This window comes from Zingiber officinale, chromosome 1B (assembly GCF_018446385.1).
Source record: "Zingiber officinale cultivar Zhangliang chromosome 1B, Zo_v1.1, whole genome shotgun sequence".
In the NCBI taxonomy this organism is placed as follows: Eukaryota; Viridiplantae; Streptophyta; class Magnoliopsida; order Zingiberales; family Zingiberaceae; genus Zingiber; species Zingiber officinale.
Genome location: NC_055986.1, coordinates 170,298,624 through 170,324,518, shown reverse-complemented (window position 1 = coordinate 170,324,518; position 25,895 = coordinate 170,298,624). Strand labels below are relative to the sequence as shown.

The following is a 25,895-nucleotide window of genomic DNA, read 5'->3' as shown; positions in this document are numbered from 1 at the left end:
ATGTAGGTTGTTACACTGTCCTTATTTTTTGTACTGGATTACCTCTTTCGACGATTCTGGAAGAGTCATTTAGTGGATTACCCATCGATAGGTCCGGGAGACCTAGGTCTTATAGTAGGAGTCGTCGAAGACTCCGAACCAAGTAAAACTGACCGTGTCTATTTCTATTTTTCGTGTTTAATTTTTCGCTGCACACTTTGTTTTTCAAAACTAAAAGTCAAAAAAATTTAAACTATGTGATTCACCACCCTCTCACGTGCATCTCGATCCAACACGAAGGACGAGATGTTGTGGAAGACTATGCTGGGGAACGAGAAAGAAACACATAGTATCTCTGAGGGACGAGAAGCCGGAGTGAAAGATTGCTCGAGGAGAAGGCCAGAAGATGAGCTCGGGTGAGCTCAATTCCAGATGGCCAAGATCACCTAAGCAACCGGAGAAGGCACCTGACTGTCAATAAAAAGCTAACTGATTTAGGGGCTCAGACCAGTTGGTTTGAGCGCTCAGACAAGATGGTTCAGGTGCTCAGATCATTTTGGTATCGAAAGGGCGCCTCGATGCAGTGGATCAACTTTGGGTCCACGTCAGTGTTAGGTCACTTCGGAGCTAGAGGAGGGGGTGAATAGCTTCTTGCGCTTTGATGATGATGATTTGCAGCAGATAAAACTCAGCGCAAAAACTCCTAATGCTAACAAGTAGATTACTTGGTATCTACCTCAATAAGAAGTGACTAATCCAAGGATTCACGCCACACACACACATTCCACTATAAAATACCCCTTCTCAATAATTACCAGAGGTGGAGGAACCTCATACAAGTTCTCTAAATACAACAAAAAGACAATATAAGTTAGACAAAAGAAATCTTACAAGATTTATACCATGAAACCCTAGCTTTCTTCTTTTTCTTATGTGTAATGCCTCTTGATCTTGGAAGTGCAACAACACTTTGCTCCAAAAGGCTTCAAGAGCTGGCTAGATCACCTAAGAGAATCGTGAGAAAGGAAGAGGAGAGGTGTGTATGGAATAACACACACGATACCTTTTTATCGCATGCACAACGACTAGTTTTCCCGGCTTAATCGACTAGCCTAATTGATTAAGCCTTCCTAATCTATTAGCCCAATCGATTAGGAAGCTCTCTGTTCACACCATCATAGCCTGTAAGCGATTAAGCTTCGGTAATCGATTAACCCAATCGATTATGGACCTCTCTGTGCACTCGCGAACATTGCTTAATCGATTACTTTAATCAATCAAGATATGGTAATCGACTAACCTAGTCGATTACCAAACTCTAACTTTCCAACTAAAGTCTAGGGTTCCCTTACTCAACACCCAGTTAACCTTGACTTGTTGGGACTCCTCATTGCCTAGCACCTAGTCAGTCTTGACCTGTTGAGACTTCTTCACCAAGTGTTCGGTCAATCCTTTGACCCATTTGGACTTTCTCCTCTTGCCAAGTGTCTGGTCAACCTTGACCCACTTGGACTTACCAATCACTAGGTGTCCGATCACCCTGGATCCATCTGGATTTCTACATGCATGACTTCACTCAACATGACTTTTCTTTTGCCTAGCTTCACTAACTAGGGTTTTCACTTGCCTTCGCTCACCAGGATTTTTCATCTGCCTAGCTTTACTCATTAGGACTTACATCATCAAATGTCTGGTCAACACTGGCCCACTTAGATTTTCCAACACAAGTGTCTGACCAACCTTGACCCACCTAGATCTCCACATGTCTGGCTTCACTCACCAGGATTTCCGACTGCCTGGCTCCACTCACCAGGACTTCCGACTGCTCGGCTTTACTCACCAGGACTTTCGACTGCCCGACTTCACTCACCAGGACTTTCACCTGATTTCACTCAGCAAAATTTTCCTTCTTCTTCCAACCTTCTCGTTGTACTTTCTAGTCAAGTATTCGATTAATCTTGACCTACTTGACTCTCCTTTACATTAAACTGGTCAAACCTTGATTAAAAGGGAATTGCACCAAAATCTCCCTAGATGGACGATTGCACTTGCAATCTCTATACATTGCTAAACATCAAACCTAAACCATCAAGACTTAAGCTTGAGCCAACTCAAGCTTAGTCAAACTGGTCAACCTTGACATAGGAAAATTGTACTAACAATCTTTCCCTTTTTGATGTTTGATAATATATTTAAGTTAGGTTAATCACATAGCCTAAACTTCTTCTTCATGCCAAAACATGAATGGGGGTTTTCCTTCCTTCTCTCCCTTTCCTAGATGGCAACCTTTCCCTTTGGGTAATGAAGGCATAACTTAAACCCTACATTCTCCCCTTTTGACACACATAAAAAACTATCCCCCATAAAGAGTTATTCATACGTTGTTCATAACCTCACTTATTGTTCACAACACTATAATGAAGGTCTCATATTTTTTATTGCGCACAAATGCTCATCCTAGAGCATGCATAAACACGAAGGTTTAAAAACCTTCCATTTGGTTGTAGAGAAAAATCATATCTTTAAGGAGTAACTCCCCCTCAAAACATGCTTCAAACTTCTGTCATTGCACCAACAATGACTTGGAGTTTCTAAACCTTTAGAAAACACAAAATATGAGGTTATGAGATTTAAAATTCAACATTGAAGGTAAACCTCAACCTTAACTCCAATTTAGTCTTTTTTAACCAAACCTTTATTGGTTCAACAAGAAAACTATCCATGAATGCTTATCTAAGTATTTTCTAGGGGTTAGGAATGGTTAACCCGACTAAATACTGCTTATTCAACTTAAATAAATTTATTTAAGCTAAACTCAAGGTCTTTAAGTGCTTAAGAAAAGCCCTTAATCACTTAAGACCAACCGTAATCGACTAAAGTTGGGATTCAATCGATTCCCGACTATTAATCGATTGTTGTAATCGATTAAGATTTTTAATCGATCACAATGATCTATTCAGTGAGCCTCTGTGCTCGCGGAATTGCACCCTAATTGATTGTGATAATCGACTAAGATAGGTAATCAACTAACCTAGTTGACTACCATTTCTGATTTTTGAAATTGGTTTTAACCGAATTTTAGAAATGCCCCAAAAATTCTATAAAATTCTAAAAATCATGAAAATTCTTGTAGTCATTATTTAAGATATATACTATCATAGAAAATTAGTTTTCTAATAAAATACATCTTAGTTTCAAAGATTGATACAAACTCAAAAATTCTTGAAAACTTCAATGTTTTGCTCTAGTTTGTGTTTAACTATCCAATGGTGATTACTATCAAAAGATAGTCTTCACCAAGTTTTTCCAAAAGCATTTTGAAATCATTTTTAAAACCAATTTCCAACCATGTTCCTTGGGCTAAGTGCACATGACTTGTACATTAACTTTCCCAATGATTGGATAACACATAATTATGTGTTTTGATGAAACCAAAACTCAAAAGATGCACTAAATCAACATATTGAGTTTTGTTCATCATTCTAATATCTCACTTGTACCTAATGTGTATTAAAATACATACAAGTCAGCTTATAGTCTTTGTGAGATGTAGATATCAGTTTTACCATAAACTAAGAATCATCTATCTAGACATACTAAATTGATCATCCACATATGATGTAAGCTTGTTTATAAATTTCTTTACCATTTCTTGTTAGTAAATGTTATTGTCCTTAATTACAAGGAATTTAAAATAATGCATGAGATTTATGACATATATCAAAAATGAATATTTTTCAAAAGAAAAATACTTTTATCTACATGTTGTATGTATAACATGACATGGTATTTTTGTGCATTTTCATAATAAAAATGAATACAAAATATGATGTTATTGGCATATGAAGGTCAAACAATCATGACAATTTAGCATAAATAAATATATCTAGATTATCTATCTAAGTATCCCTAATTATTTGTTAAATTAAAAATTACTCCTAGTTTGCCCTTATCTTCTTAAGAAAATGTCAAAATCCTAACTTGACATTTCTTTAGTTTTTCTTATTTGTGCCAATTCAAATAAATTCAATTATTTAAATTTTGACACATTTTACTCTTTCAAAGAGTAAGCATTTAAACTTTCTCATTTTTAAGGAGTACAAGTACCTTGGAAATTCCCTTCAAATGTTAACTTCACCAAGGTTGGGTTAACTGCCCTTCCAATTGGAGTTGACACTCTTTAAACTCATCTAAAATGCAGAGAACACACTCCTAGAAACTCAAAACTGATTGGTGCTCCTTGGATATTCTAGGTATTCATTAGGGATGACTTGCTTAGATAACTTTCTAACGACCTTTCTAAGCTTCTTAGAAACCTTGGTCACAGTTGACTCACTTAGGTCAACTCCAAGGATAACTTCCCTTGTGACTTTCTTGGTGACTTTCTTTAACTTTTTAAAAGTCTTAGTCACATTGATCTTCTCAAGGTTAATTCTAGGGATAACCTCCCTTGTAATCTTGGTTTGACCCCTAGACCTAAAGTTAGTTCTATAAATATATGGAACCCTATAATAAGAAGGGGCATCCTTCTTGACTTTGGGTTTGTACCCCAAACCTTTATGGTCATTCGATGTCTCTCGCATTCCTAAACCTAGGTTTTTGTTCTTGAACCTTCGTTCTTCATGTGCGATTTTTCTAAGGGTCATTTCTAATTTATCAAGTCTTGACCTCAAGACTTGATTTTTCTTCCATAACTCCTCAACCTTAGATTTTTTATTAAAACCTTGATTTTTCTTTCTATTAGGCATGCACCTAAAATTCTTAGAGTTATTGCCTAAGTTGTTATCTACCTTCCTAACCTTAGGTTGAGTTGTCTTAGCATGATATGCTACATATTTCTCCTTAATCCTATCATGTTTTCTATTCTCGTGATAAATAACATTGAAATGATATAAATTATTTTTAGCAAGCTTTTTACCGTGACTTAAAGGATTGGCTCAATAAATGATACATTGAGTTTGCTATTGAGAGCTCCCCCTTGACTTGTGCTTTCTCCTTTAAGCTTGGTCGATTTTTTCCTTTTAAACATTGACTCTTATAATGTTCTCTTTGATTGCAAAAGAAACACATAATGTGCTCCTTGCCTTTTTTTCCCATGGGATTGACCTCCTTGTACTTCTCCTTGCTCTTTGGTGCCACTTAGCCCTTCTTCTTGGTCAATTTAGGGCATTTGCTCTTATAATGCCCACTTTCCCTACACTCAAAGCAAATAATGTGACTTTTATTTTTATAAATTAAAATAGTTATACCTTCTTTACTTGTAGGGGTGACACATGATCCTTCATTTGATTTTTCTTAATTTTTAGAGGTGACACCATCTTCTTCTTCATTTAACCTAGATGTGGAAGCTTCTTCTTGCTCCGATGTCAATGAATGATGCTCTCCCTCAATCCTAGAGGTGGAGGCCTCTTCATCTTCATCCTCTTGCACATGAAACAAAGAGTATGCTCCCTCTTTGCCTTTTCGTTGCACTACATTGAGGATGAGGCTCCTTGATCTTCTTCTTTCGACGTTGAGCATCTCTCAACTTCGGACTCCTCTTCTTCTTGATCCAATGAGTTGTCCTCTTTGGATTTGTCTTGATTTGATGTAGTGGAGGGTTCTTCATGAACCTTTATTAATTTGCTATAAAGCTCCTTGACATCCTTGTATTCTCCAATTTTGCACATAATAGTGCTAGTCAATAAGCTCACCAATAATTTGGTTATTTTATCATTTGCCTCACACCTTTGGATTAACTCTTGACTCTATTTGCTTCTCTTGATGCTTTTGCCTTTGCTATTTTTTGAAGCTTCAAAGCCTTTTCATGAGAGCAAACCATTACTCTATCTCTATCATAAGAAAATTTTTTATCCTTGATTTCCAATAATCGAATCTCGTTGATGTGAATGGTAGAGACATCCTTGTGTCATATCCGAGTCCATCTCGGAAATCCATTTGAAGTTGAGCTTTTGAAATCTTTGACTCGTTGACTTTAGTGCTTTAACTTCTTCAACCTCTAGTTCATTGCCCTTCCGGTGATGAGTCCGGTGAAGAGCGACCTCGCTCTGATACCACTTGTTGGGTCACTTCGGAGCTAGAGGGGGGGGGGAGTGAATAGCTTCTTGTGCTTCGATGATGATAATTTGCAACGGATAAAACTCGACGCAAAAACTCCCAATGCTAACAAGTAGATTTACTTGGTATCCACTTCAAGAAGAGGTGACTAACCTAAGGATCCACGCCACACACATACACACTCCGCTATAAAATACTCATTTTCGATAACTACCGAAGGTGGAGAAACCTCGTACAAGTTCTCTTAATACAATACAAAGACAACACAAGCTAGACAAAAGAAATCTTACAAGATTTACACCATGAAACCCTAACTTTCTTTTTCTTCTTATGTGTAACGTCTCTTAACCTTGGAAGTGCAATAACACCTTGCTCCAAGAAGCTTCAAGAGTCGGCGAGATCACATGAGAGAATCGTGAGAAAGGAAGAGATGAGGTGTGTATGGAATAGTGCACGCGATACCTTTTTATCGCATGTACAATGGCTAATTTTCTAGGCTTAATCTGTTGGTTGCTACTCGGAAAACCTAATGGTTCCACTGTACAAAATTTTTGTACAAAGGTCTGAACCTTTTCTTAGCTACCATGTATTCTTTTAAATTAAACTTGGATCGCTTGCGGAACTTAACACGTTTGATCCAAAGTTTAATCTATTTGTTCTTTTAGGTTTAGACTTGGATCTCCTGCGGAACTTAACACGTTCGATCCAAATCACCTAGGTTATTAATTCCATTAAATATTAATTTCTAAAATTGGCTTCCAAGACTGCATGGCGAGACACATGACCTTCTTGGATATGAGAACAACCACCACCGCCTAGACAAAGCCTTTTAAGGAAAGCTAATATTTAATTTCCTTAAATAACTTTAGGTCAACCGAAAAGAACAATCAAATCACAAGGAAAAGAAAAACAAAAGAACACAACATCAAAAACAAATTCGAAATACTAGAATCGCATGTCTCTTATATTTGATTTTTTTACAAAGAAATAAAACTAGTATGATGCAAAAATTAAATACTAGTATACCTTTTCTTTTGCAAGCAAAAACCTCTAGGTCTTCTACCGTATTCCTCTTCTAACCTCGGACGTTGTGTGGGCAACGATCTTCCGAGATGAGAAACCACCCAAGCACCTTCTTCTCCTTTCTTCAAGTTTCAGCCAAGCACAATGCTTCCAAAAGATGAAGATCTTTTTCCACCAACCAAGCTCCAAGGGATGTAAGCTTTCTCTCCTTCTTCTCCAAGCTAAAATCTGACCACCACTTGATCTCCAAGGAGGAAGAGAGGTTCGGCCACAAGGATGGAGAGAAGAGAAAGGGAAGAGGCCGGCCACACCAAGGAAGAAAAGAGGGAGAAAATAATAGAGGTTGTTCAGTTTGAAGGCTCCCAAAACCCCCTCTTTTATAATCCTTAGCTTTGACAAATAAGGAAATTTAATTACAATAAAATTTCCTTAACTTTTATTAACATGAATTAATTAAGAAAAATTAAATAAAATTTCCTAATCAACCATGTTATGGCCGACCACCTCATGGAGAGCAAACAATTCAATTTTCAATCAACAATTAAAATTCCTTATTTGTCTTCGAAAATTTAAAAAAATAAAATTTCCCTTTAAAATCCCTTCATGGTAGATAAAAATAAATTTCTATAATTTTAATTTTTCAACATGTGAATAATTTACAAAGAAGAAAAATAAAATATCCTTCCAATCTACAAATAAGGAAAGAGATTTAATCTCTTTCTTTAATCTTTTGTAGAACCTTATAAAAGAGATATTTAAATTTTTAATCTCTCTAATAAATTATATCTTTCACATAAGAAAATTTTAAAATTAAAATTCTTTTTTAATTAAATAGGGCCGGCCACCTAAGCTTGGGTTCAAGCTAGGGCCGGCCACCCATGAACCAATGGTTTGACCGACCCTAACTTGATCCACAAGCTAGCTTGGTCGGCCCCTACACCATGGGTATGAAGGTGGGTATAGGTGAGTATAGTACTCTATAAATAAGAGGCTACGATAGGAACCGAGAGGAGAAATTGGTTTTGGTCTCCCGATAAAATTATGTTAGTTAGAGCCCTAGAGCCAATCATTTGATGATTGTATGGACTCATGTATATCATATTCTTGTATATATATTAAGGCATTTGGTTTTTTGGTTATTATGCTTATTTGTATTAGTGCCAGATAAAATAAGTATAGTAACGTCCTTGAGTAGAAGGTTCTTACCTATATCAATCGATTGGTTTAATCGATAGTGAGATGATATAGGGAACACTACTCTAAATCATTCCTAGTCGAGTATTAACATTCAGGGACAATGTTAATACAATAAGACTAACATGTAGGTCAGCTCGATGACTTGATCTCACAAGTCATGGATATAGAGATATCAAGCTGACACATGGGTATGCATTAGAGAATGTATACTGAATGACCCGCCATGAGAAAGTATCATGGATCGTTATATGAGTGTCATATACTTTCTCATGTGGCTATTAGTATGACTATTAGTCCTTTGACCTGAAGTCACCATGGATCCCTACATAAGGAGTTATGTACTTTGGTTTCGTCAAACGTCACCCGTAACAGGGTGGACTATAAAGGCGATTACTGGGTATGTAACAAATTATGTAGAGGGATGTGAGTGATGTAGATGAGATCTATCCCTCCCATATGACGGGAGCGACATCAATATTCTTGATAGAGTTAGACCACGAAGTGCATGGCCATGCCCAAGTGAGTCAACATGAGATGTTGAGCTCATTTGATTGAGTGAGTCTACTTGGAGTTCAAGATTTAGATTGATTAGAGGATGACACGGTCTATGCCTCACATTGATCAATCTAGATGTCTAGGATAGAAGGACAATGTCACATATTGTGAGGAGTCACAATTAGTAGTCACAAGGTGATGTTGGATCTCAACATTCTTGTAACTTGGGTAGTAATGATGTGTTGCTAGATACCGCTCATTACTTATGCTCCTAAATGAGTTTAGGGGCATTGCCAACGTTACAAGAACCTATAGGGTCACACACTAAGGACAATTAGATGGAGATTTGGTTCATACGATGAACCAAGAGGATTAGATTCATTTGATGAATCAAATTGGATTAAGAGTAATCTAAATTGGGCTAATTGAGTTAGACTCAAGTTGATTCATGTATTTAATGAGTCTAATTTAGATTATGACTCATTAGATCAATTTAATTTAATGAATTAGTTTCATTAAGTTAGCTTGAATCAAATGGTTAGATTAGATCAACCATGAGAGAGATTGAGTCAAGTTTGACTTGACTAGAGAGGAAGAGGAAGAGTCAAGTTTGCCTTGACTCTTTACCACATCATGAGTGAGGTGGCAAGATGTGGACCAATGGTGTTGTTCCACATCATCTTGCTTTGCCACCTCATGGAGGTTACAAGCCTCCATTGCATTTAATGTGGGTTGGCCACATTAAATGAGTGGAGGTTACTCATTTGCCACATCATTGTGAGGTGGCAAGATGTGGACCAATGGTAATGGTCCACATCTTCATGATGTGCCACATCATAGGAGTTACACAACACCTCTTAATGGCTTCACATTAATTGTGATTAATGTGGAATGGGAGTTACACTCCATGGAGTGGCCGGCCACACAAAAGTGGTGAATGAAATTTGATTTTCATTCAAGGCATTACTTCTTCTTCTTCTTCCTCAAGAGAGCTCTCTCCCTCTCCTCCTCTTGCCGTGACCACACAAGGTGCTAGCACACCTTTGTGTGAGGTCTTCTCCACCTACGTGTCCATGTGGATACTTCTAGAGGACTGACGCTTGACGGTCTAGAGATCCGGCAACTCCTTGGATGAGCGGGAACGCGAAAGGGCACGCAACAAGGGTAAAGCTCTCAACACATAGATCTAGGAGTAGATCTAAAGGTTTTTTTTTTTTTGAAACTCGTACTTGTATTTCGTTCGGTTTTCCTTGCACAGATCTACGACTTTGGGTGATTCGGGGTTTCCGCGACGCGAAAAGCGGTTTTCGCGGCCCGAAAAACCCAACAAATTAAACATCCCGTGTTCGCCCCGAACACACAACTTAATTTTATCAATAATAATTCATTCCACTAGAAAACTATTATTGAACTACCGCACCAATCCCAGATTAAATTTTTGGGCTCCTTCTTATTATGAGTGTGTTAGTCTCCCTGTGTTTAAGATGTCAAATGTCCACTAATTAAGTGAGTTACTGACAACTCATTTAATTAATATCTTAGTCCAAGAATAGTACCACTCAACTTTATCGTCATGTCAGACTAAATCCACCTGCAGGGTTTAACATGACAATCCTTATGAGCTCTTCTTGGGGACATTATCAACCTAGATCACTAGGACACAGTTTCCTTCTATAATCAACAACACACACTATAAGTGATATCATTTCCCAACTTATCGGGCTTATTGATTCATCAAACTAAATCTCACCTATTGATAAATTAAAGAAATAAATATCAAATATATGTGCTTGTTATTATATTAGGATTAAGAGCACACACTTCCATAATAACTGAGGTCTTTGTTCCTTTATAAAGTCAGTATAAAAGAAACGACCTCTGATGGTTCTACTCAATACACTCTAAGTGTACTAGTGTAATTATATAGTTAAGATAAACTAATACCTAATTACACTACGACCTTCCAATTGTTTGTTCCTTTCCATTTTGGTCGTGAGCTACTGTTTATAATTTATAAGGTACTGATAACATTATCTTCTGTATGTGACACCACATATTATGTTATCTACAATATAAATTAATTGAACAACTACAAACAAATGTAGATAATTTGACCAAATGTGATTCTTTATTCAAAATAAATGTTTACAAAAGCTTAGGCTTTCAGTATACACTTTAACATAATTGACTAGCCTAATCGATTGGTCCAATCGATTAGGAAGCTCTTTGTTCGCATGAGCATATCCTATAAGTAATTAAGTTTCCCTGCTTAATCGTTTACCGAACTCTATGTGCATTCGTGATATCCGAGCTTAATTGATTGCCGTAATCGATTAAGCTTGGTAATTGATTATCGCCCTCTCTGGGCACTCGCGAATGTTGCTTAATCAATTACTTTAATCGATCAAGATATAGTAATTGACTAACCTAGTCTATTACCAAACTCTAACTTTCCAACCAAAGTCTAGGGTTCCTTTACCCAATATCCGGCCAACCTTGACCCGTTGGGACTCCTCATTGCTTAGCATATAGTCAGTCTTGACCTGCTAGAACTTCTTCACCAAGTGTCCAGTCAATCCTTTGACCCACTTGGACTTTTTACTCTTGTCCAGTATTTAATCAACCTTGACCCACTTGAACTTACCAATCACCAGGTGTCCGGTCACTCTGGACCCACCTGAATTTCTACGCGTCTGGCTTCACTCACCAGAACTTTCCTTTTGCTTAGTTTCACACACTAGGACTTTCACCTGACTTCATTCACCAGGATTTTCCATTTGCCTAACTTTTCTCACTAGGACTTTCATCACCAAGTGTCCAGTCAACACTGACTTACTTAGATTTTTTAACACAGGTGTCCAGTCAACCTTGATCCACCTAGATCTCCACATGTATGACTTCACTCACCAGGACTTCCGACTGTCCGACTCCACTCACCAGGACTTTCACCTAGCTTCACTCACCATAATTTTCCTTCTTCTTCCAACCTTCCCGTTGTACATCCCAGTCAAATATCCGGTCACCTTGACCTACTTGGCTCTCTTTCATATCAAACTGGTCAAACCTTGACTGAAAGGGAATTGCACCAACAGTCATAGTGGTCCGGGCACCTGGAGAGGGTCTGGACGCCCGGGAGTGGATAAAAAGTTATTTTCGCACCATTGCAAAGGTCGTTGTGTGGAGATATACTTTGCCATGCTAAGGGTGCTTGGATCGTGCCACGTTAGTAAATGGTCAGATTCAACCAGCTGGATATAAATAAAACCTTGATCTCAAAAGTTTAGAACAACACATTTCTGTACTTTAAATGTCATTCTGCTTTTCATTTATAAGTTTGTTTTCATGTATGAGGTTTCTTCGCCTTCAATATTTTGTTTGAGAAGGAGATCTTCATAGTAAGCCTACTTTTCTTGGAGTAACAATCTTCTGATTATAAACCAAATAAATTTGTTTGTCTCGTACTCTTCTTATTTCTATTATTTTTTATTAAGTATATAATTGTTTAAGCCCAATAGTTTGAGAAAGGTGTGAGTTTTTTTTTGTAAAACAATTCGCCCCCTCTTGTTGGCCGTATGAGACCTACAACTATATGTTGAGGCTGCCTTTGAAGGATGAGTTGTCTGGTGTACTTGACTGACACATTAAGATTGACCGGGTTTATCCTGTATATCTTAAGCAATGAGCTGAATGACAAATCTCTTAAATTCAACCATTGTTTGTGCCGTCAGACCATATACTGATACTTATGTTTGACAAATGGAAAGCTGGGCCCCTTGAATCTGATTGGCCTTAAGGACAACTGACTTTAAACATTGTAAGGCTAATTATACATTGAGTTTCGTATCTTTGCAAGTCCGCTCAGCATTTACATTAAGCAACTATTCATAAATGGAACATCAGATCCTTCCATAAGTGGAACACTAGATCTTTTAAATTTATGCAGACTTGGGGTGACCACTTTCATACCGAAGACCTTGGCGCTAAGTGAGGAGCTAATCCTTTATGAGGGTGATGCTCTAATTATCATTTCATTTTGATTTTGACTTCTATATTATTTCTAGGTCCGCTGGTAATATTCTATATCAAAAAATATATATATATATATATATATATATAAAAAGAAAATAGATTTGTTTAGAGAAGAAATGAGTGAAGCTTAACATGTTGACAGATAAGTACCTAGTATTTGAATCTATGGGTCCAATTCGTCCTAAACAGCTCAACTTTATCGATAAATTGAAAAGCACGAATGATTCTTACCGTAAGTCAATTAAGATTTGAATATGTAGCCTTTTTTTAAGCTATGAATATATTAAGTCAGTTAAATTTTATAATGTTAAAATTTATTAATAAAATAATTGAAGTGAGCATAAATAAATTAAACTGTGAAAATGATTCTTTAGATATTATTAAGTTGTCAATTTAAATTTATTTAATTATTTATTATTTTTATATTTTAAAATTATTTAATTAGTTATTGAGTTTGATAATATAAATTTATGTATTTATTTATCTAATGAGTTGATAAAAATTTTATTAATAATTTAATTCATGAATATTATTTATAAATATTATCATGAGCATTATCTATTTTCTGATTCTATTATTATTATTTTTATTTATTTTATTTTCACAACTTTCTGTGTATGCACAATGCGTTTATACCAAGGCAACCGCCGATATTCTCCACTTCACTCAGCCACAAAATCACGGGTGCCTTCTCTCATTCCTCGGCAAATCCCATCCCCAATCCCCTTCCTTCCGAGCCAGAGAAGAGGCGATGATAAACGCGAACGGATCCAACGCCGGCGAAGCGGAGCGATCGTTGCCTCCGCGACCGACAAATCCGATGGTCACTCCTCTCCTCACCGACCTCTACCAGTTCACCATGGCCTACGCCTATTGGAAGGCCGGCAAGCATCGAGATCAGGCCGTGTAAGATTTGTGTACTCGCCCCATCTCACACGAGGTTATCGTAGTTGAATTTCATTCTTCACACCTATCGATTTCAAGATGATGTGCCTGGCTAGCAAGCAGTAGGAACGGTATAATGGTCCTGAAAAGGTAGGGTTGGCTAGTCTTTTGCAAGCTCTAGTAATGTGAAGGGACTATGTTAGGAAAGGATGGATCTTTCTTCACATCGATAACCTCGTGTTTGGAAAGTAAATATTTATTATGCAAAGAAAATATATGATTTTCTGGTCTTGTTTGTTCTACGATCAACCAAATCAAGCATGAACGTAAACCTTACTGTACCTCTCAACCCGTGGTCAAAAAATCAAACCAAACTGAATTTCGATTTGGTTCAGTTTGAACTAAATAATAGTGTGTTTGTCTGCTGGTTTGAACTATTAGTTCGTCTGGTCAGATGAGGATTTGAAGAGACATGAAACAAAGCATGAGCCTTAATCCTGAAATTTTAAATGGGTTTTCCATTTGACAATTGTCGAACAAGGGAAAGTTCACACTATGGTTAGCCATTTGGGAGGCACAAGGGGAACACCCCTTCACATAAGCACTGAAATTGGCAATCACTTATAATGGACCCTACACTATCCAATTTTGCAGGACTATGGGCACGGAGCACCCATTCTTCAACTAAAAGCTACAGTTTTCATCATTTTATAGTACATGAAAGCTAGCAGTGGATTTTGGAATGTGAAATAAAGCTGTGGCAATGCTAAGAATCCTATAAGTTGATTATGGGATTACTCCCCCTTCCATGCTATCAATGACTTATAAATAGGGGGCATTATTGTATCATACTATAGTGTGATTTATAAATACGAGTCGCTGTCATATCATACTATCGAGTGATTATTTTGAAGAGAAATAGTGAATCTGTTTACATTGATAAGCCCCTTTAATTTCTCCCAAATGTTCAAGTTGATGATACTTTCATTGATCAATTCATTTTCCAGTCAATTTGTTCTGTCATGGACAAGGGAAATCATAGTCTGTTTTTATTATGTCTTTTGTTTTCCATTGAATTCTACCTTCCTGTTCTGTACACTTTACAGGTTTGATCTTTACTTCCGCAAAAACCCTTTTGGTGGTGAATACACAGTTTTTGCTGGTCTTGAAGAGTGCATAAGGTTGCTTGCTAACTTCAAATTAGAGGATTATGAAATTGCTTTTCTACGCTCTGCGATGCCTACATGCGAGGTGATCTCATATGCATGCCAAGTTCCTCATAAACTATACAACTGGTTCCTTTGCAATAATCATTTTTCAGTTTCACAAGTTCTCTCCATAGACATTCTATACTTCATTTCTTCAAAAGATACATAAAATCAAGATAAATTTATGACTCTTTAGTGGGTTAAAAATGCATGCTAGTTAGTAGGAAGCATATTGGAAGTAGTTTTATTTTACTAGTCCATGTGATTGCCTAGTTAAAGTTAGTTGTTTTGTGTGTTTGTGTATATTAGTATTTTGTAGTTGTTCTTGTTCTGTGCTTTCCTATCTTTTATTTTGCAATCTAGTTAATTCTTTCCTGAAAGAAATTTGTATGGTAATAAGTTGGAAATATAGCCAATGTAAAGGTCATCATGTTGAAATTAAGTGGGGGTATTTTGTCTCAGTTTCTATTATAACATTTTGAATTAAATTGAATCCGTTGGCTAACTTACTTTTTTGGAATTTGTTTGTTCATGGCCAAAATCTATTATTCTAGCTTGACTTCTTAACCTATTGATCTCATGCAGCTTAAAACAGCTGCATTTTACGTGCTGAACAGACTTCCATACTTGGTAGGTACAAGTTGTCTAGAATTATAGAAAGAAACGGTATAGTGAGTAAATTCTCTATTCCTTTTGTGAGGTTCATTTGATTGAACATTTTTTTAGTCTTCGAACCACTCCTTTTGGATTCTTATCCTCTCCCCAAAGAAGTGTATTTGGCTATGTAAAATGTGTTTATAACTTCACTTTGTTTCCTCTGGTTGCTATGGTGGAAGCATGGAAAAAACGTTTTTATGTTTAACTGGCTCTAAATTACAAAGCTTTTTATTCCTTTTAATATTTTTTTTGCACTAGCGTTCAATTTACACTTTTCTTTTCAGGATGGGTTCTTTGATTATCTAAAGGAAATTGACTGTGCAGAAGTAGAGGTTTATGCAATCCCGGAAGGTTCTGTTGTTTTTCCTAAGATTCCCTTGATGAGGATTGAGGGACCAGTTGCAGTAAGTAAAATTTAAATAATTACACATCACACTTTTTCATTGGCAATGACTTGCTTAATGAGTTGCCTATCCAATCTAACTAAACTTCTTTATGCTGTCCCAATTGTGACTTTTGAAATGCTCATCTCACAGTTTCATATTATATCTATTATTCTATTTCACAGGTGGTTCAGCTTCTTGAAACTCCATTTATGAATCTTGTTAATTATTCCTCTTTAGTTGCCACCAACGCTGCAAGACATAGATTTGTTTCCGGGAAGTCAAAAACATTACTTGAATTTGGACTTCGACGAGCACAAGTAATTGTTGTTGCCTTGTTAAGGTTCTTCCCTACTATGGAACTTTCATCTTTGTATTTTTTGCTATTGACGTGATTGTTAGGGACCCGATGGAGGAATAAGTGCTTCAAGATACTGCTATATGGGAGGATTTGATGCAACAAGGTTTATTTCTTAATCTTTGATAGTGTTTGACATATGGTGAAATAATGTCATTTGGACTTTGAACTTTGAAGCTCTATGCAAGTACCATAGCTCTCTTTGTATGATATAAATTTTTTTCCATGTTAGCTTAGATCAATGCCCTTTGTTGCATCATTATATCAATGTCCTTTGTTGCATCATAATATTGCAGAGTGAGCTCGAAGATACAAGTATGCCGCAATTTGACAATGGAACTTCATAAAGCTTAATTCTTATATGATGTACTCTTGACATGATGAAAAATGCTTACTAAAGATCAATAATATTATATGTAAGAAGTTTGTGATATATGAGATTAATCTAAACTTTGAGATTTAAGTATAATCTTATATCTTACTCTTCTTTTCTCATCCTATAATGCTAAAATGACCTTCCCTGTCAACTATGATTGTCTTAGGCCCATGTTCTAGTTTGCTGTTAGGTACAAGGTTTGAAAAACTTGGTTAGTGTTGATCTGCACAAGTGAAACATATCTTTCCACCCACCTACTGACAGACAAAATCTCCATTCTGTGAGCAACGACTACCTCCGTGAGCAATTACAAACACGAGGATTAGGGTGTCGTCAATGAGGTATGTTGATTCCTTCCTCTTCCTCCCTTTATCCCTCTAGGTCTCCTCTCTCTTCTGTTGCTCCTCCTTCCCAATTCCTTCCTTTGCTTGGTGCCTTTGGCACCAGTTGTTTGCACACTAATGTGACTTTGACACTGTATCGTTTCAATTAGGGATTAAAACCTTGACATGGAACAATATTTTAAACCATAGTTTGGTATAAAGAAATTGGTGTTAGGAAATTGGATATGGAATTTTCAGAACTTTTTTGTTTAAAAAATCTCAGAATCTTCTTATCATGATGTTAGGTTCTAAAATGTGGCACAATTGTATCTAGATGAAGCTGTTTTTGCTTGATGGACTAGCTTTTGTTTTACCTCTACTTGCCTGTTTATTTCTTGATCCCTATGGGTTCACGGACTATTTCTCCTATTGGTTTTCAGAAAATTGCCTTGCTTCCTCTTGTTTCACATTTTAAGTTGGATACATGTAAGTAGCATTCACTTTGTACAGATGCCATTGAAACTTTATGATCAATTTGGAATTTTACCTGCATTAAAATAAATTCAGATATGCCAAGTCACTTTTAAGAATAATCTTATATTTATTTTATGATGTTTATGTTGAAGTTAATTTAGCTCATTACAGCAATGTTGAGGCTGGAAGGCTGTTTGGCATACCGCTTCGTGGGACTCATTCACATGCCTTTGTTAGCTCGTACATTGTTAGTGAGTTCATTCAGTTTCTACATTATTCCTTTGCAAGAAAAGGCTTTGCCATATAATTTTCACTTCTTCATTTCATTGATAACTTATAGCGGTGCCACCTTCACTGATAGTTTAAGTTGAACGACTATCATGACTGATTTGTCGAATTCAGTATCTTAATCATTTTTTAGTAATTGTTAAGACATACATCCGTGTCATGTTCAGTTCTTTTGAAACAATATGTTTGTTGTGGCATCAATTACACTATTGATGGTCTTTCAGGGCCTTGATGAAATCATTGACAAGTCACTCGTCACTCATGATGGTTCGAGAACCTGTCATGACTTTGTTTCATTGGTTAGGAGCTGGCTTAGCAAAATTCAGGTGGTTCATATTTATTATGTTTTTATTTCTATGATAGATTTCTTCAAAATATGTTAACCAGAATAATATTCTTTGCTGAACTTTGGCATGTTAATTAGGTTAACTTAGTTGACACATGGTTTTTAGGCTGAGATTAACTAGTGTTAAAAGTTGTGCATGAAACATGATTTATCGTACCATGTTGGTACTTTAGTTCTATAAAGCTCAGCTGAATGGAGCATTCTTAATATTTTATTTTAGTATCATCTCTATTTGGTAATCATCCCTTCCATAGGAGATGAATTCCATAGAAGCTTGTAACATTTTAATGGCTGATGTTCAAATAGGTGCTCATAATCAGACAATGGATTTGCAAACTTGAAGAACCAGTATCTTACAGAAATTGGTCAAGGCTGATATAATGATGTTAACCTGAGTTACAAGTTCCGAGAAATGATTACTCTTTCAAATCATTTAATTTGAAAAGTAGAAATAAAATATGCCATAATCTCTCTATTATACATTTAACTGTTTTGTTTGTAATAATATTCACTACAACTCAGTTTAGTTTGCAAGAAATTCATAGGATTATTTCCCATCAGTCCGTCATGGTTCTGATATTCACTAAGAATAATGTATGATAGATAAATCTCTTGTATAATTATACAATTGTTGCTAATATATCCAACTTAATTTTTTTTAGCTGGCAAATTCACTGCATGGTGCTTTTGGTGAAACGAATCAAAGTGAGCTGGCAGCTTTCACATCATACGCTTTGGCTTTTCCAAATAGTTTCCTTGCCCTAGTAGACACATATGATGTAAGCAGTATTTTTTAGTCCATGCATTGCTATCCGTCTGTCAATGCACAAGATAGGTAGCAATGTTTACATGATATATCATTATAACAATTGTTTACTTAACAAAAGGAATTAGGAAGCATTTTGTTAAGCATCGATATTGAAGCATTATCACAATCGTGTTGAACTTCTATATGAACATTTCTGACATTATTTTTGTGTATGTAGCTGGACTCATTTAAGAATTTTTTTTATTTTACTTTTGGAGATGGTTAATGTATCATCACTCAGTTGTAGCTAGGATACAAATTAAATGTTAAAGAAATCCACATGAAGTTAAGAGTTTAACTATAGTAGCATTGTTAAGAATCATTTGGTCGATTATAAAAGTCAGCAACCATGAAGGTCCTTGTTTTATGATTTTGAATTTCCAGTTGCATATTGTGGCATTTAATTTGATCCGTTTGATTTCTTTTGACACACCTTTACCAATTCATGACTTGACTGCTAACTGAGGTTAAGAATGAAGGAATGGGTAAACCTAACAAAAAGTCACATAGTTTTTGATGCCATAAACACATACTGTGGACAGAAGCAATGAAGGTTAATTTTAAGTCGTTGATATAGTAAGTGCACTTAAAAATTATGGCTTCAAGGACGTCCAGAATAAGTAGGTATTATTAAAGAGTTCACCAATTGTCATAGGATGCTGTAATTAGATATCTAAATAAATAACACTTAACCTTTGTGACTTATTGTCTAATACAAAATTTTGTTATTTTAAAAAACTCATTTAGATTTATTTGGGGTGATTGTAAGTGTTTTTTTTGGGGATGGGTAAGTCATATTTTTACAATGAACCACCACTCTCATTGTTGGTATACCAATGGTTAGGAACCCTTATATTCAATTATCTCTGGTGCATTGAGTTATTGTCATTGCTATATCACTTTGTTTCTACTTTGTGGTTCACTGGGTAACATAAATTGGCAATAAGACTTTAAAATCAAATACCCTGTAGCAACAATTTTTGTATACTAGGTAGTTGTATACTTGATTATGATCAGAATAAATCTTCACTTTAAATTTGTTGTTGAATAACTCAAGATTCCATATTAAAATTGTGCACAAGCTATATTTAATGATGTAAAAGAACTGAACATGCTACCTGTGAAAGGTTAATTAAATTTGCTGAGTTTATATAACTATGATCATCCAATGGAATATCTGCATGTTTTATCATCAGGTTATGAAGAGTGGACTGCCAAACTTCTGTGCAGTAGCTTTAGCACTTGGGGATCTTGGGTAAGTCTCGGGAGTTGGGACATTTTGAAAATTGATAACTTTGTTTAATCATTCATATTTATCCATGTATCCTTGTATGGTGTGTTATCAGAAATACTTCTCATAGTATATTTAAAGCTTGTTGGCAATTGGGTCGTGTCTTCATCAATTGTTTCTAGAAAATGGATTGTGCAAATTAGGAAAGAAATTGAAGAATCACTTAAGATTGACATATGTATATAAAAAATTAATTTTGATTTTATTGTTTGGTAAATTAGAGTCAATTAGCATTTTTGGTAATAATTAGAGAATAATTATAATCTCAATCAGAGTCTATTGTAAATATGTATTTCAATGTTTATTTTGAGTGGAGTTTGCAAAAGTTGTTCTGAATAAAATTTTCAGCTTGTCTTTCTTTATGTGAATATTTATTCTCTTTTTGTGGGATCTTTATCCCTTCCCTCCATCAATTTCATCTAGTTTAGTGATTTTATGGTTAGATTTGGGTGCTGTGACAGATTGTTAAAGCAGAAAAAAATTGGTCGTATAGATGCAAAATATTTCTTAATTGTTATTTAGTTGGATTTAACAAAATTTACTTTGACCACTTAAAATCAGATGCAATCTTGGATAACAGGGTAAGGAAGTGGACAGCAACCTTTTTCTTAAGCAGAATTTTGTTTTTTTGTTTGTTTATTTAACTACTGGTGTTTTCCAAACAAGTCATATTCTTTTGTTGACCATTCTTTTCATGGTTAATTCAACGATGTTCACAAAAAGTTGCTACAAATCTCTTTGGAATTTTAATCGAGTTGTTCAGTACAATAAATATTTAAAATATTGGTCTGCTATGTATTTGTTTTAATTAAGTTGTTAAGTACAATCACAATTACCTTTATTGCAATTAATACTATAATCATCTGTCCTGACAGTACTTTAGCCTATGATTTAGGTACAAAGCAATTGGAATTAGGTTGGACTCTGGAGACCTTGCATATTTGTCAATTGAAGCTCGGAAACTTTTTTGTGCAATAGAGATGGAATTTGGTCTGCCTGGCTTTGGGAAAATGAATATCGCTGCTAGCAATGATCTGAATGAGGAAACTATTGATGCCTTGAACAAGCAGGTGTTATTCAGTAATACTACTTTTCTGTTAAATCAGAGAATCAGAGGCCTTCTTTAAGCCAACTTACTTTAACTTGATTTAAAGACTCAAGTTTCCTTATTTTTTCTCATAGTGGACATAACATGGTTGTATTTCTTTACTTTTTAAATTTAGTTTCCATACCAACTAGTGTGCCGTCATTAGTGAAGAGATATTGCCATTTCGTTTACAGGGTCATGAGATAGATGCATTTGGAATTGGCACATATCTTGTCACATGTTATGCTCAAGCTGCTCTTGGTTGTGTATTCAAGCTAGTTGAGATAAATAATCAGCCTCGCATCAAACTCTCCGAAGATGTAACAAAGGTATGCCTATGCAAAAAATCTAGGCACTGTAATTATATTTTACTGAAACATATTCTGGTTACAGGTTTCGATACCATGTAAAAAACGATGTTACAGGCTCTATGGAAGAGAAGGTTACCCTTTGGTTGATATAATGACTAGAGATGATGAACCACCTCCAAAGGTAGTTTCTCTTCACTGACCCAAGTGATGAGCCTTGAGAATTTATTTTATTTAGAGTAAATGATGTTCTCAGGTTGAAATAGAGAATCTGATTGCAAACTGTAGTTACTTTTGTTTTTCAAAGAAATAATAGCAATAATATTTCCCAGAGAGATTGTGAAACTATCTATAGATACCTCCTAATGATAAAAAAGCTGTGTTGTTTTCTCCTACATGCTAGGTTGGGGAGAGGATATTGTGCCGCCATCCGTTCAATGAATCTAAGAGGGCATATGTTGTGCCGCAGTGTGTCGAGGAGCTATTGAAGTGCTATTGGCCCGGAAATTCAGGTTAACCCTTATTTGTCCAGACTCATCATGCACTAGCCTTTCCATTTTGCTTTTTGAAGACCATGCTGGCTAATGTGTTCATTTATTCCTTTCATGTGTATGGCTTCTTAACATTGAAAAAGACCTGGAAAACTAATAACGTAACTAGATAACGTTGGGCGAAACTAATCCTATCTCGATAAAATCTAGTGATATAAAAAATCAACTATTACTGCAGTCGAGATGTCCTTGCCAGAGTTTGCATGTTTTTAAAAATAGGTTTCACTCTAACCTTGAACTCAATGCATACTCAAACATCAAACATGATCAAAGAATTGATTTGGGTTTTCTTCTCTTGAAGTTAAACCAAGAGCAGAGTTGCTTTCTTTGGAGCAAAACCGAGAACGCTGCTTGCTACATTTGGAGCAGATGCGGCCGGATCATATGAGACGGCTGAACCCAACACCCTACAAGGTTATTTCCCTTCTACATTTAAACCATCTGTAGTATAGTTTTTCCAGTTGAACTGGTCAATCTGGTTTTGTTGTTGCTGTTGTCTGGACACTTAATACCGTTTCTACTTCATGACGAGCAGGTAAGTGTGAGTGCAAATTTGTACGATTTCATTCATTTCCTGTGGCTGAACGAAGCACCTGTCGGTGAGCTCCAATGAAGGAAAGAAACTTGAGAGCTTGCCGGTGAGAATTCTGGATTATCTTCCGAATGCATCTTTATATGTTCTTGGCCTGACTTTTGGATTATCTTCCAAATGCATCTTTATATGTTCTTGGCCTGACTTTTGCTTCGATTGCTATAATGAAGTGACGATATAAACTGACCACTAAATATGGGAAAGAATCCATTTTTCTCTTCAAAAACTAAGCGGCGTGTATTTATTTATTAAATCTCATCATAATGTACCAATTATAATTTTAATCCCTTTTCCACTAATCATTTATTTTCAAATTGTGATTTTTTTTATTTCCTTATCAAGCAAAACTATATTACTACTAATAATCATATGAATAAATATTTTTTATTATCTTAGTTGGAGTTTTTATTTGTCTTTTAATTGTTTTTAGCTATAGTTTTTACAATTCTTACAACCATCATCTTACATGGCCAATTTTTAATGTGCTCAAGTCAGTTTTACTTTTTTTTATGTTCTCCTAATTTATTAAAATTACAGCTAATTGCTCTTCATTATATATATAAACTATTAAACTACTCTTTGCATGTGTTAACTATCAGCGTCATAACTCATTAATTTATAATTTTAAATTAAAATCTCAAATTATATTTTAAGAACCTATTAGAAAGTCAATTATTCTAGAGGATTCCGATAATTTCTTAACACACTCGGAACTCTTTGGATGATCTTTGAGTCAAGAAATCGTGAACATTCATAATTCATTTAATAGAATAATGACATCTGGACATAAATTACTAAAAATTAAAATTTTTTAGAAGATCATCATTGACCTCGTAATTGATTTTTTTTTTCATCTTTCATAGCAAACTAAACATCCGTGAATGATGCCAACTCTATCTGAATCTGGCTAGGTAAAGGTAAAGGGCTTTTCATGGAAGAACATAGGAAAGGGCCACCGTTCAAATCCATAGTTTAGTTTAGTTTAGTTGGTGGAGACTGGAGAGGCTCCTCCTTTCTGATCTCGACTAATTTCACGGAAGCATCGCCATCCCAAATTAACGCAGCAAACGGCGTGATTGACCTGTCACATCACAGCGAATCGCTTCAGTCTTCACATGGCCACCGCGCTGTACTCAACATGCATTTCATAAACAATTCCATCCGCCCACAATTCACTGCTTCCGCTTCCATAAGACTTCTCCGATTCAGATCCCAGCGAGCATTCTATCGCCGAGATGCACGCCAAGACGGACTCCGAGGTCACGAGCAGCCTCGCCCTTTCGTCGCCGCCGCGCTCGCCGCGGAGGCCGGTATACTACGTGCAGAGCCCCTCGCGGGACTCCCACGACGGCGAGAAGACCGCCACCTCCTTCCACTCCACCCCGGCGCTCAGCCCCACCGCCTCGCCGCCTCGGCACTCTCACTCCTCCATCGGCCCCCACTCGCGCGACTCCTCCTCCAGCCGCTTCTCCGGATCCATCAAGCCCGGCGCCCGCGGGCGGAAGATCGCCGCGGCGGGCTCGGACGTAGCGGACGAGAAGGGGGCGACGCGCGGGGGCCGGATCGGCAAGCGCAAGGAGTGCGCGACCATCGAGGAGGAGGGGCTGCTGGAGGATGAGGAGGAGCAGCGGGGGCTGCCGCGGAGGTGCTACTACTTGGCCTTCGTCCTCGGATTCGCGGTGCTCTTCTCCTTCTTCGCTCTCATTCTTTGGGGCGCCAGCAGATCGCAGAAGCCTCGAGTCACCATGAAGGTTCGCTTTCCCTTTCTATCGTTCATCGGAGTCAATTTTTTGTTTTTGTTTTTGTTTTTGTTTTTTAAAACACTATCATATAAATATATAATTTACTTTTCTAGCAAAATTTGAATTGGTAGTCACGAATTACGATATCGATTTACAATTGTTGTAGATAATTAGTTGTTTTCTCGCTAATGATCTAAATCAAAACGCCATTGGGTTGTATTGTGATTACAGCTAATTAATTAATGGTTTGCATCAATGTCGCAGAGCATCACGTTTCACAATTTCATAATCCAAGCCGGTACAGACGCGTCGCTGGTCCCCACCGACATGTCCACCCTCAACTCCACCGTCAGCTTCTCCTTCCGCAACACCGGCTCCTTCTTCGGCGTCCACGTCAGCTCCACTTCCCTCCAGCTAGACTACACCCAGCTCACCCTCGCCACCGGAGACGTAAATCTTCCCGATTCCATTTCCCTCTGTTTTTTTTTTTTTTTGCAAAATTAGAAAACACCTTTAATACATTATAAATCCTCAAACAAAAAAAAAAAAACCATTACAGATGAAGAACTTTTACCAGTCGAGGAAGAGCCAGAGAAACGTGGTGGCGGTGGTGGAAGGGAGAAAGGTGCCTTTGTACGGTGGCGGGCCGATTCTCACCGGCACATCAGGACGGCCCAACGGGCCTAACCCAATCCCTTTGAGCCTCAGCTTCGTGATCAAAGCCAGGGCTTACGTGCTAGGCCAGCTGGTAAAGCCCAGGTTCCACGTGGGCGTTTACTGCCAGGTCACGATGGACCCCGCAAAGCTCGGCTCCCCTATTTCCTTAAAGAACTCTTGCCAGTACGACTGATAATGAAGAAGCTATACATATATATAATTTTTTTCCCCTTAAATTAGTAGCAACTTGATTTTGATAATTTCTCTGTTTTATATTTCTTTTTCTAAGCCAAAACAAGTCGAACGCTCTGAATGTTGGAGTATAATAATTTTTGCTTTGATTTATAAAAGTTTTTCTATTTTTGACTTTCACTTTTAATAAATGCATTCCTTCTTGCATTTTAGAAGGATTATTACTTAAAAAGTAAATACACACATTTATTAACCTATATTTGTGCATATGGACAATTATTTAATGATCAATAAATAAATATTATCGTAAATCTAAGTGTTGATGTCAGAACTTAAAGTTTTTTTAAAATTTTCTGTCATTTTTCTCTCACTAGCCGTCTGAGTCGATTTCAATTTTTAATGGGTAGCGTAGGTGAGTAGAAATAGTTGTCCAATAGATATATTCATCACGAAATGTCACTTAAAAGAATACGTACACGAATTCAAATCCACAAACTTTTTTTCTGAATAATTTCGTATTTTAAATTCCGTAAAAAATTGAAATGATTTTAAAAATGAATTTATTTTTTAAAATTACTAATCCAATATA

The 25,895-nt window shown here is 36.4% G+C and overlaps 2 protein-coding genes across 2 annotated transcripts; both read left to right on the top strand.

Moving 5' to 3' along the window:
* Window positions 1-13,425: 13,425 nt before the first annotated feature.
* LOC121991857 (nicotinate phosphoribosyltransferase 2-like) lies at window positions 13,426-23,014 on the top strand. Its single transcript, XM_042545918.1, has 15 exons — window positions 13,426-13,686; window positions 14,772-14,916; window positions 15,815-15,934; window positions 16,099-16,233; window positions 16,316-16,377; window positions 17,616-17,691; window positions 17,957-18,058; window positions 18,741-18,857; window positions 20,083-20,141; window positions 21,073-21,247; window positions 21,459-21,593; window positions 21,658-21,756; window positions 21,976-22,084; window positions 22,425-22,537; window positions 22,659-23,014. Exons 1-15 carry the CDS (start codon window positions 13,532-13,534, stop codon window positions 22,734-22,736), a joined length of 1,680 nt encoding a protein of 559 aa, XP_042401852.1. The 5' UTR covers window positions 13,426-13,531; the 3' UTR covers window positions 22,737-23,014.
* Window positions 23,015-23,603: 589 nt separating this feature from the next.
* Window positions 23,604-25,486, top strand: LOC121991849. The gene is made up of 3 exons (XM_042545911.1): window positions 23,604-24,466; window positions 24,722-24,907; window positions 25,017-25,486. Exons 1-3 carry the CDS (start codon window positions 23,951-23,953, stop codon window positions 25,305-25,307), a joined length of 993 nt encoding a protein of 330 aa, XP_042401845.1. The 5' UTR covers window positions 23,604-23,950; the 3' UTR covers window positions 25,308-25,486.
* The last annotated feature ends 409 nt before the right edge of the window (window positions 25,487-25,895 follow it).